The sequence below is a fragment of the Taudactylus pleione genome, unplaced genomic scaffold, assembly GCF_031769625.1.
Source record: "Taudactylus pleione unplaced genomic scaffold, aTauple2 ptg000148l, whole genome shotgun sequence".
Classification (NCBI taxonomy): domain Eukaryota; kingdom Metazoa; phylum Chordata; class Amphibia; order Anura; family Myobatrachidae; genus Taudactylus; species Taudactylus pleione.
The window spans coordinates 2,516,293-2,528,145 of NW_028284550.1; the positions used below are offsets into that span (position 1 = coordinate 2,516,293).

At 48.3% G+C, this 11,853-nt stretch overlaps 1 protein-coding gene across 1 annotated transcript in view; it reads right to left on the reverse strand.

Annotated features, from left to right (window-relative positions):
- LOC148522291 (uncharacterized) overlaps positions 1-3,545 on the reverse strand; it is a 105,876-nt gene extending 102,331 nt beyond the window's left edge. Inside the window, exon 1 of the mRNA XM_088474175.1 lies at positions 3,458-3,545. Coding sequence (XP_088330301.1) covers positions 3,458-3,521 — 64 coding nt within the window. The 5' untranslated portion in view covers positions 3,522-3,545. The remainder of the gene's footprint in view (positions 1-3,457) is intronic.
- Between the last annotated feature and the right edge of the window lie 8,308 nt (positions 3,546-11,853).

Sequence of the window (11,853 nt, forward strand, 5' to 3'; positions counted from 1 at the left end):
TTATTTCTAGGTTTAGGATTAAGTTAAGTTAACGAAAGGGAATAATAAAACAAATGGGTGACTTAATGCATCCCGAATACTTGAATAAGTTTGAGGATAGATAAGCACCCTGTTTGATATGTAATTTTGTTAGGTAAGTTAATGGTTAAAGCTGGGGGGGGTTGCATTCGTCACTTGAGGAGTATAAGCCTATGGTAGGATTTAGGGGAGGGCTTAGAGGTCCCATATAAATAGTCTGGGGAAGGGAGCCATCTTCCTCTTTCCAGTTTATTCAACCCCACCCATCCACCCGTGTAAGCTGGTTTCTATAATTCTTAATTTGTTGGTTTGTGCTTTTGTCTGTGATTTCTCCCAACAGGTAGAGGTGCAGCCTGGCGGGAAGCAGTGCTCAGTGCCTATTATTAGTGCAGGAGTGCCTGTGGTAGCATTCTTCCTTTGAGAGCGGCCAGTTTGTCACCGCCTAAAAGGGGGGACATGGTCATTGTTCCAAGGGAGGGACCAATGCTGTGCCAATTAGGGAAGGATGGTACTGCCCCCAGTCAGTCTGTGCAAGGCGGCGATCCGCCCCCTTTTTATTTGTATTGGTATCCATCGGGCTGTGGCCTCGGAGCACTGCTTTCTTCTTGCCACCTATTCTAAAATTTAAATTTGATCAATAAATTCTGGCTGTGACCTCTTTTAATTCCATATACATGTGTCAATTCCATATACATGTGTCAGTGTGTTTATTTCTAGGTTTAGGATTAAGTTAAGTTAACGAAAGGGAATAATAAAACAAATGGGTGACTTACTGTAAATCTTAGACTTATTTGATCATTTATTCAAAGTATTGTTATAATAATCTACTTAGAGCAAGTGTGGCCAGTCCAAAATGAGCACACAACTAGCTGTAGTCTGCCTCATACAAAGCGGTGTGTGTGTGTAAAGCTGGGTACAACTGGAGCGATGTTGGGATGATTTCCCGTTTCATAGCGACAAATCGCCTACATCGCTCAGTGTGTACTGGTGATTACGCGCTCCCGCAACCGCTAGCGACGGTCGCTAGGTTTGATATGCTGCACAACAAACCTAGCGATAGCGCCAGCAACCTGTAGTAAGTTAATGAAGGACGGAACAGTGATTGTTCCGTCATTCATTAACTCGTTCCAGGGTGTACGAGCAAACTCCATTCAAGAGCATTCGTTCCGATGTCGGAACGAACACCTGTGGCCATAGCTAGGGTAGTGGGCGCTGTTTGGGCCTGTCAAATTTCTGTTTATTATGATTCTCACTTGTAGCTTCCGCTTATCTCATCCCCAGCATCTCCTGGCCTCTCCCATCTCTTCCCTGGCCCTTCTCCATGAAGCCATGGCCTTTTTTTGGGTGCATTATGTCCCTTTGAAAACTTAGGGGGGCGCCAATGCTCTTTCTGGCACAGGGCACCAAAAAGTCTAGTTACGGCTCTGTGAACACCCATCGCTCCCATGTACCCAGCTTAATGCTGTAGGGTCGGGAGTCTAAAAAACTAACATATTTAGCTCATAAATAACACAAGTGGTCAGGAAAACGTTACACATCCCATGATATATACACATGATATATACACATACTATAACTCTCAAGACCCACTACTTCATCAACGCTTTCCAGCTCTCATCCTAACTTGCTACTACATGCTCCCTCCTCCCTGTCTTCCCCAACTGTATCACACCCATCTGTCTGTCCCTCTCCTTGAGAATGTAAGCTCTGGCGAGCAGGGCCCTCTACCCTCTTGTGCTTCTCCTTACTATATGTTCATCTACCTCTTACTCACCACTAGGACACCTAACACTTGGTGCCTATGCTTTGCTGCTTATGTGGGTGTTATGGCCACCTATGTATCAATGTATATTATCCATGTCCTTGTCCTTCATTGTATTGTATTTTACTGTAAGTCACTTTTTGGATATGTACCTTGTAAGGCGCTGCGGAACACTTGTGGCGCCATATAAATAAACGATAATAATAATAATAATAACTAGAAGGAGAAGGAAACAGAACTGATCTCTCAGCACCCAATAAATAAGTACAAAACCAGCCTGAATTAGCACTTACAGTATTTCTGTTGCCGTTTTAAATTCAGAAGGGCCTAATTCATGTTTGTGCGCAATTGCGATTTTTTTTTTGTAGGAGTCAGAACCCCTAATCTTAGCAAGTTAAGTTGCCGCCCAGAAAAGAAGACAGACGCCCAGCGGAACAATCTTAAACTCATTCGCAAGAATGAGGAACATCGACTGCTACGATATCCCTATCGCTACGCAGACTGGCTGTGGCAACAGCAATGCATGTTTCACTACATACACGATCGCAGCTGATGGCAGAGAGACGTCCCGACAACTACCCCGATACGCCTAAGTTTTTTCCAACAATGCCCCGTTGACACCTCCATACGATCCCTTTCTGTCAATCACTTTGCGATTGTATCCTCGCAGAGAGCGAGATCGCATAAGTACCTTGACGCGTGCGCAGAGCCAGCACAACGCATACGCAGTCGGCAAGATGATTGCTCAGTTGCGTGAACATCGGCATTACGTACAAACAATAATCGACCAAAAGCCGCATTGAAAACCCGCAGTTTAGTGGATATACTCATTAGAGCTGGCAATTTAGCTGAACTTCTAAATGGCAGTGTAACGCTACATGCAGCAGAACGCAGTATTTGCAGGAGAACAACAATAAAAATATTTGCACCCCCTGCATTGCTACATGGTTTGTCCCAGTGCATAGTGGCTCTATTTTTGTTTTTGCTCCTTTTAATTCAAAAATATCACTTTTGACGATTTATATATGTTTTATTATTTACTAATATAGTTGATGTTGTTTTGACCTATAGCTAAGAGATTCGGGTATCCATTGAAGGCATCTGAAAACATCTTTTGGACCACGGCACAGTTTCACAAACGGCTCCATTACAGTCCAGGTTTTAAGGATATCCATGCATGTATCAAGTCACCTGTGCTCAAGTATGGATATCCCTAAAACCTGAACTGTAATGGGGGAGTTTGGGAAACTCTGGGCTACGGGCCTATAGCCCGAGGCCATCAGTAGGCCCCAGCCTGTATTCTGTACGCCAGGGAAGCATGCGGGAAGTTATATTCTAGTGTCCTGGGAGCAGAGAGTAGGCAGCGTGAGGAAGGGTACAGGTGAGGGAGACGGATTACTTTTATTTAGCGTGTTTATCTTTGTAGAGAGTGATCAGAGACGGGACAGCAAACGGCCTAACTCTGAGGAAAAGGAAGCGACTTGTCAAACTACATATCTCAGAGACAGCTGCGTACATTACTACAGATATGCAGAACATAGTTTAACCCTTGCTATACTGCAAGTCAGTAAAAACAAAGAGGCTCAAACAAGCAAACTAAACATTCAATGGGACGAGATAATAACTTTGTTTAAGGCTATAAAATGAGACCTGGTATAACGTAAACAGTTTACTCACCAGTAACCGTGTGAGAAATTAGTGTAATTAGTGTGAAACATCCAATAATTAGATTGATGTCCATTAATAAATCTCCCAACTTGCATGCAGGCCGCCCAGAAGTAGAATGATGCAACTACTTCCTGCTTCCGTGCTTTAGTAATGCCACGCCTAGTACTGGGGTCACCAATGAAAAGTTAGCTCTCTACACATGTAAAGCAATACATTATGGTATATACTCCTGTATTTGTCAAAGGAAATCTATCACAGCCGGAGACCTAAAACAAGCAAGGGCAGGGACGTGTCTGTGCAGCAAGCTGTGGGTGATGTAATGTACTATATGGTGCTATCCCATACAGCTGGGGGCCATGCCCATGACCCCACCCCAAACTCTACCCTCTACCGAGACTTTTAAAAAAAAAAAAATCACTTGTCAAAGGCTCAACTGCTATACACTATGTACTTTGGGCCTGATTCAGACCCGCTCGCAAGCGGGTCGATTGTTATTGTTAGGCAGTGCGCACCCACGGCGTGCGCAAGCCCCAGAGCGAGCGCAAAAAGCACTCTCTCCGGCGCTCGCATCCAAAAGGGGCGGCTGTCGATGTTGTCAATGTTGTGGGCGGGGGGTGGCTGGGCAAATGGAGGCGTTCTGGGCAGCCCTACTGACATCACTCGTGATGTCAGTAGGTGGACTTCCTGTTCTATTAGAGCAGGAAGTCCACTGGGGCTTGTGGCAACGAGACCCTACCGCATCGCGACCATCACCTGGCCGCTCGCATAAGCTGTGGGTGGTAACCCACAGCTATACGAGTGGCCAGGAGGCTGCAACTAAAATAAGGAGTGGCCGCCCTGATTCAGAGCGAGCGCTCGCTTTTTGCGAGCGCCTCTGAATCAGGCCCTTTGTGCAGTGTCGTTATCAGTCACAACACAACATAGCGGTACATACAGTATGTACAGTGATTTGGGAGACGGAATGCATGTTATATGCACGTTGGAGCATGTGTGGGGATGCTTCTGCTTCTGCATGGGTTACGTTCTGAGTTTGTGTTTGTGGTAGGCGGGTTTGATGACTGCGTTAGCCTATTGTGGGGATTTTCTTCTGACAGGGATTTTGGCTGCAGGGAAGTACTATTGGGGGGATAATTGCCTTTTCTCTCAGTGTAAGGTGAAGTTATTAGCATCATGTCCCGCCCCAGATGTAGCGCCAACATCCCTACCAGTTACCCATCTCTGGTGCCCACAGAGGGGTCTATGTACTAAGCCTTTGAGAGAAAAAGTGGATGGAGATAAAGTACCAACCAATCAGCTCCTAACTGTGTGGTCTGTGTCATCGCAGGGCCATGACCGCACTGTGAGGTGCTTTGCTGTCTGGGGGTCTCTCTGGCCCTCCGGATATGGAGGGCAACAGCGACCAACAGAAGGCTGGAGACTCCCCGCTGGAGGTGCTGTCACAGCATGGCCACGTGAAGGTGTCCAGGTGTGAAGGGGCTCAGTTCTCTGCTGGTGCTGTGAGGGTGTCCCGTCTGTGTCCCCTATATTTGCAGCTTCTGTTGTTACAGGAGCCTGCCCATGAGTTGCTCGATTTCTGATTTTCATATTTTGAAAGGATGAATTTCTATTGGTGGGTCCTCCAAGACTCTCTTAGGTGCTTTCATCGCTTGCCAAGGGTTCTTTGTTTGCAGAGTGATGTTTGCCCATCGCCCGCAACAAACCTGAAGGACCTTCATGTGCGATGTCCTTTTTGTTTATCGAGATTGATATCTTGGAAGGACTTTGCCATCTTCTGTCTGACAAGGTGCTGCAACCCTATGAGGCAATGGCTAGAGTCTTGGCATTCTGAAAGGTTATCTTATGCCAGGTACAATCATTGCTGGACATTTTACATTTCACCTGTCAAGTAATACCTATGGATTGGGTTCTGTATCAGAAATTGGAGCGTGTAACAGAGGGTGCTCACAAGCCTCACCATTATATTTGCCTTTCTGCTGAGATTATGAGGAACGTCAGGGTTTGGGAGGATTGGGTGGCTCCTGTCCAGTTATGTTCATTTATGTTATGTCCATTTGTTTACAGACACGGTGGGCTCTTCTGGTTTTGGAGCCTACTTTGCTGGGCGATGGTGTGCGGCTCTGGAAGATTGAGTGAATGAGGGTAAATCATTTGTTGTCTCAAATTGTTCTGTGTTGTCTCCATTTTAATATTTTGTTTAGAGCCCGGCATGTTCCTGGAGTTCAGAATGATATCCTGGATGCATTGTCTCGGTTTGAGTGGGTACGTGTTTGTGAGGTGGCCCCATCTGCCAATGCAGTTGGTGAGTTGTGCCCTTCTTATGTCTATGTAAAAATGAATGTGGGGTGGCACCAACGGGTGTCCATTCTCTGCGACCTAAGGAGAACTAGTGGGTTTCCCAACTTAACCCAAACGAAATAGAATGGAAAACGTGTATCTCTGGTGCTGAGTAGCATACTGTATAGATCAAAACTTCATTGTAACACTATGTATAACGAGTCCCTTACTTTCCATAAATGGGAGCTGAGCAATACAGGACTGTTACAGGCAGTGTCAGCATATAAGATATAAGTGGTCAAACACCGTCTTACCCAGCCGTGAAATATGGTCTGCAATTTGCAAATAAGGGATGACCCAACAACAAAAAATAGATCATTAATAATCAAATGATTTATTAATTAGATTAATGGCATCATAATACAACGCCCTATTATAAATAAACAAAATGTATACATAACAATTGTTTTCATTATTGTAGATAACAATGGTTAGAGAATAATTAGAAATACAAATTTAAAATTTAAAACACAGGAGCACAAGTTACAAATCAGACTTAAAAAATAGAGCATAAAAGAAAAATGAAATTCTTACCTAAATTTTACCTAAAATGTATTTCTCAGCACCTGGCCACTTCCTCTGGCAGATTATCAAGCCGACATGGAGGAGATAGCACATCGGGTGTTGGCTCTGAGGACATTGCATAGTTACAATTCGGCTGGGTCAGAATGGTGAAGTTTTTTAGTCTGCAGCGAGAACAGAGGTAAAAGAGTGGTCATAAACTTATTCTTGCCATTGTTTGGAGTTTGTTTGAGGCGAATAGGCCCAGGGCTGTGGCAGCAAGAATTTTGTCTGGGTGCTCTAATTTTTTTCGGGCAAATGGTAGGGAGGATCTTACTAAGACCTCTCTGGTCCAGAAAGCTTTGAAAGGTTGCTCCTCTAGACTCAAGTTGTCTTGACTTGCGGCTTGTTCCCCAGTTTGATTCAGGCCTTCCCAACAGTTTGTATATTAGAGTACAAGTTGCTCTTCAGTTTGGCCTAGGTTATTGTTTTTCATGGAGCCTTCCATGTTTTGGAGTTGGTAGCCCCTGCTAGGAGGGGACCACCTTCTTTGCTGGTTTCAGCTTTTAGTAGACAACACAGTGGTTTTGTGCCGAATTCAGTGGTCCAAGACTGACCAGTTGGGAAGGGGTCATTGGGTGTCTTTGCCAGTATGCAGTGACACAAGGATTTGTGCGATGTTCCTTTATCTAATGCACCTACCTTTTGTTATGGGGGCTTGGTTGACTGAAAACAAGTCATGGGCTAGCCATCCAAGTGAATTTGGTTGGGTGTTCATCAAGGGGTCCAGTGTACCCTAACCCATTTTTTTATTGTCGCTGTTTATGACAAATGGTTATGGGAAGTAAGCAAAAATCATTATGTTGACTATAGCATTGTAGGGCCTTAATCCAGATCAGAGTACAAAGTATAAACCTTGTCACATGATCTAGGTGCTATATTTAGGGTTGTAGGTATCATAAGATGCATCTTTCTAAATATATAGATGTGCAGATGCAAAAGGTCATTATTTACATCTACAATAGGACTGACTCACAGGGGTATTAGTGGGACCCGCTGTCAGTCCATGGGTGTTGGGACATTTGGTTCTCTGCACCCATTCCTGTCACAGTCAGTCAGTGATGCTAAGGGGTATATTTACTAAAGTGAGAGTTTTTAGAAATGGAGATGTTGCCCATAGCAACCAATCAGATTCTACTTAACATTTACCTAGCATCTTCTAGAAGATAGTAGCAAGAATCTGATTGGTTGCTATGGGCAACATCTCCATTCTAAAAACTCTCACTTTAGTAACTATACCCCTATTGTAGGTTCGGGTGTAGACAGCCAGGTGCCTCTAAACATTGTCCCAGCATTCAAAGACTGGCAGCAGACCCCAGGGAGCCAATCAGATTCTGTTTATGTCCAAAGCTAAATCCGTCCCTAAATTGGAGACTCCACAAATCATAACTGTCCATGCAAATTACAACTCACTGCGCAGTCGCAGGGTGAAGCGGGGAGTGACTGGTTATTACACGGTTCCATGATGTTTATTGCTCACTCTAGTCCTGGTCTGCATGTAGCCAGTCACCAATGTTACAGGTAAAGGGCCTCATGGCAGTTCCATGTCTGCATGTAGCCAGTCACCAATGTTACAGGTAAAGGGCCTGATGGCAGTTCCATGTTTGCATGTAGCCACTCACCAATGATACAGGTAAAGGGCCTGATGGCAGTTCCATGTCTGCATGTAGCCACTCACCAATGTTACAGGTAAAGGGCCTGATGGCAGTTCCATGTCTGCATGTAGCCACTCACCAATGTTACAGGTAAAGGGCCTGATGGCAGTTCCATGTCTGCATGTAGCCACTCACCAATGTTACAGGTAAAGGGCCTGATGGCAGTTCCATGTCTGCATGTAGCCACTCAACAATGTTACAGGTAAAGGGCCTGATGGCAGTTCCATGTCTGCATGTAGCCACTCACCAATGTTACAGGTAAAGGGCCTGATGGCAGTTCCATGTCTGCATGTAGCCAGTCACCAATGTTACAGGCAAAGGGCCTGATGGCAGTTCCATGTCTGCATGTAGCCACTCACCAATGTTACAGGTAAAGGGCTTCATGGCAGTTCCATGTCTGCATGTAGCCACTCACCAATGTTACAGGTAAAGGGCCTGATGGCAGTTCCATGTCTGCATGTAGCCAGTCACCAATGTTACAGGTAAAGGGCCTGATGGCAGTTCCATGTCTGCAGGTAGCCAGTCACCAATGTTACAGGTAAAGGGCCTGATGGCAGTTCCATGTCTGCAGGTAGCCAGTCACCAATGTTACAGGTAAAGGGCCTGATGGCAGTTCCATGTCTGCATGTAGCCACTCACCAATGTTACAGATAAAGGGCCTGATGGTAGTTCCGTACATTTAATGTCAGCATAGTATGAAATGATATATTTCTACTTCAGGGTCCATAGGGTATCCACAGGATACCTTGGGGTATAGGTGTGACGTCAGTCGCAGGGCACCAAAGAGTTAAGCTTTCAGCCTCCCAGGATGCACTAGGTCCCCCTCCTATACCCCGCCCCCGGGCCAAGGCACCTCAGTTTAGTTTGGTGCCCGGCCGGAGTCGGGTGCACCTGTTGGAGTGGGGGCTAGAAGAGCCCCTGAAGCTTTTTCTTCATGCAGCTGTGGCTGCACATCTGGATGAACAGCATGGACAGTCAGTCCTGACGTCCATGCTGTCTTCCCTACACCCCGCCGGTACCAGAACGCCGGTACTGATCCGGGGATGCTGGTGGGCGTCTGGGGTCACAGCTAGCGGTGACCCCAGATGCTCCGGACCATGGCCGGATTCAAGGGGGACAGAGGTAAGCAGCGGGGTCCCGCGGTGGGTCCCCGCTGATCACATGGTCCTAAGTCCCCAGGCAGGGGGCTCCCTGGGGACTGGCTGCAGCGTGGAGCCAGGCGACCAACCTGCGCTTCCACTACCCCCTGGGACAGCGGACCGCAGCAGAGCGGTAGCGCTGCGGCGTCCCAGGGGTTAAATGCATGCCAGGGGAGCGCGCCTTCCCTGTCTCACAGCCGGCGTCTCCCCCGCTGCACACAGCCCTCTCTGCACTGTGCTGACTGGTCCTGTGTCAGCGCTCCTCCCCCAGGCCAGCTTCTCTCTGCTCCTCGGCGGCCATCTTCTCTGCAACGCATGGTGAACGCTGCTGGAAGTCTGGAAGGAAGCATCATGGTCTGGGTCCCCCCGCATACCTCTCCTCCGCTGTGGCTCAGGTCTGTGTATGCAGCGCTGTGTCCTACCAGGCCCTGTGTCTGTGTAGTTGAGTGATCAGCGCTGTTAGTGCAGGAATTGTTATTTCTCTGCATTGTATGTGACTGTGCTAGCGCTGCCTGTAACTTTTCTTCTCTAAACTGTCAGCTTTATTACTGTCCCTGTTCTTTCTGCTAAAGCCCTTGCGGTGCGGTGCTGCAGGGTGGTCTCTCGCCTATTTAATACTTAATTGGTGAGAGAGGTCACATACGTGGTGCCATCATGTCTGAAAGTGATTTTCCCCTCCGGCTACAGTGTACCACGTGCAAAGTACCGTTAGCCGGCAGTGTTTGTCCATGGCGCGGCCTCTTACGGTTACAGCACCGGTACAGGAGCCGCCCTGGGCTTGTTTCGCTCAGGCGTTAACAGCTTTAGTGGGCCAGTTAGCTCCGCAGCCCGCGTTTACTCCGATGGGTTTGTCCCAGCAGTCTGTGGTGTCGTCACCCATGCAGGGGTTCCCACGACAATTGGTGGTACCCCACAGTCTCCCTATTTCCCCGCTCCCGGGTTCTCAGGAGCCAGCGTGGGTTAACTCCCTGACGAGTTCTGTACAGCACTTGTCGGATGTGTTGCAAGGGGAGTCTGTGATGCGGCCTCATAAAAGGCCGGTGGCGTCTCTGTCTGCTCCTTATGAGGATGACGAAGGGACGTCTGATGATGGGGAGATTCTGGATCCTTACGATCAGGAACCTCTCCATACTAAGGACGCTGATGCTAAGTCCAATGTATATATTCCTGGACTTATTCGGGCGGTCCGCACAGCCTTGGTGATTGAGGACGAAGTTCCCCCAGCGGCTAAATCTAAGTATGCCTTTTTCAAAGATGTGAAGGGCGATGCCACAGTCTTTCCTCTTTCGGGTCAGTTGGTGGACCATTTAGAGGAGGCGTGGAAACAACCTGGCAAAAGATACCAGCCGCAGAGACGCCTGGCGGTGGCTTATCCGTTCGCGGATAATTATTTTGCTAAGTGGGAATCCCCTCCACAGGTGGATTCTCACGTGACCCGTCTTGTCCGTAGTGCCACATTGCCGATGCCATCCATGTCCTCCCTTAAGGATGCTACGGACCGCAAGGTAGAAATCTGCCTGAAGTCCGCTTATTCCCTTGCAGGGGGGGCAGCACGGCCGGCTATGGCCATTTGCTGGGTTGCCAGAGCGATGGAGCGCTGGGCGGATTCATTAGAGGCTTCTTTTGAATCCGACTGTCCGGCCGAACAGGCGGAGTTGATTGGCAATCTCCGTGATTCGGCCACCTACATCAACGAGGCGGCTCTAGACATTAGTACTCTGGTGTCTAGAATTTCTTCAGCAGCGGTAGCTGCTCGTCGCACCTTGTGGCTGCGATCCTGGAAGGCGGACGCAGATTCCAAGAAAGGTCTGGAAGCGTTGCCGTTTACCGGAGAAGTTCTCTTCGGTCCGGATCTGGATAAGATTGTGGCCACGCTGGTGGCAGCCAAATCTGCTTGTCTCCCGTCGGCCGCTGCTCCTTCTGGTTCTGGACCATCGTCCTTTCGGTCATCTAGGGCCCAGGGCAGGCCCAAACCACAGTCGTTTCCTCGACAGGCTGGCCCTAAGAAATCGGTCAAGCCCCGGAAACAGGCATGGAGTACCAGACGTCCGGCCCCCAAGCCAGATGACAAGCCTGCGGCCTGACGGTCCGGGTCTCCCCTTGGGGGATCCCAGGGTGGGAGGCCGCCTGCTGCAGTTCTCCCGGTGTTGGTCGTTCACTACGACAGACACTTGGGTTCTGGAGGTGGTCTCCCACGGGTATGCCCTCTCCTTCCGGCACAGACCCCCGGCTCGATTCTTCACCACGGGTCTACCATCAGACCGGAACAAGGCTACGGAGCTGCGGAAGGTATTGCACACTATGCTCCAGGCTGGAGTTGTAGTGCCTGTTCCATTCTCCCAGAGGGGCCAGGGTTTCTATTCAAATCTATTTTTGGTACAGTAACCCAATGGGTCATATCGTCCGATTCTCAACCTCAAAGCACTCAACAAGTCTTTGCGGGTCCCGAAGTTTCGGATGGAGACCCTACGGTCCATCATTCTGGCGCTGGAACCTGGGGACTACATGGTGTCATTGGACATACAGGACGCTTACCTGCATGTCCCTATTCTTTTGCGCCATCAAGAGTTCCTTCGGTTTGCAATCCGCAGCGACCACTTCCAGTTTCGGGCGTTACCTTTTGGCCTGGCGACAGCACCACGTGTTTTCACCAAGGTGATGGCGGTCATGGCGGCTTCTCTGCGGCTGCAAGGAGTCCGCATGTTGCCGTACTTGG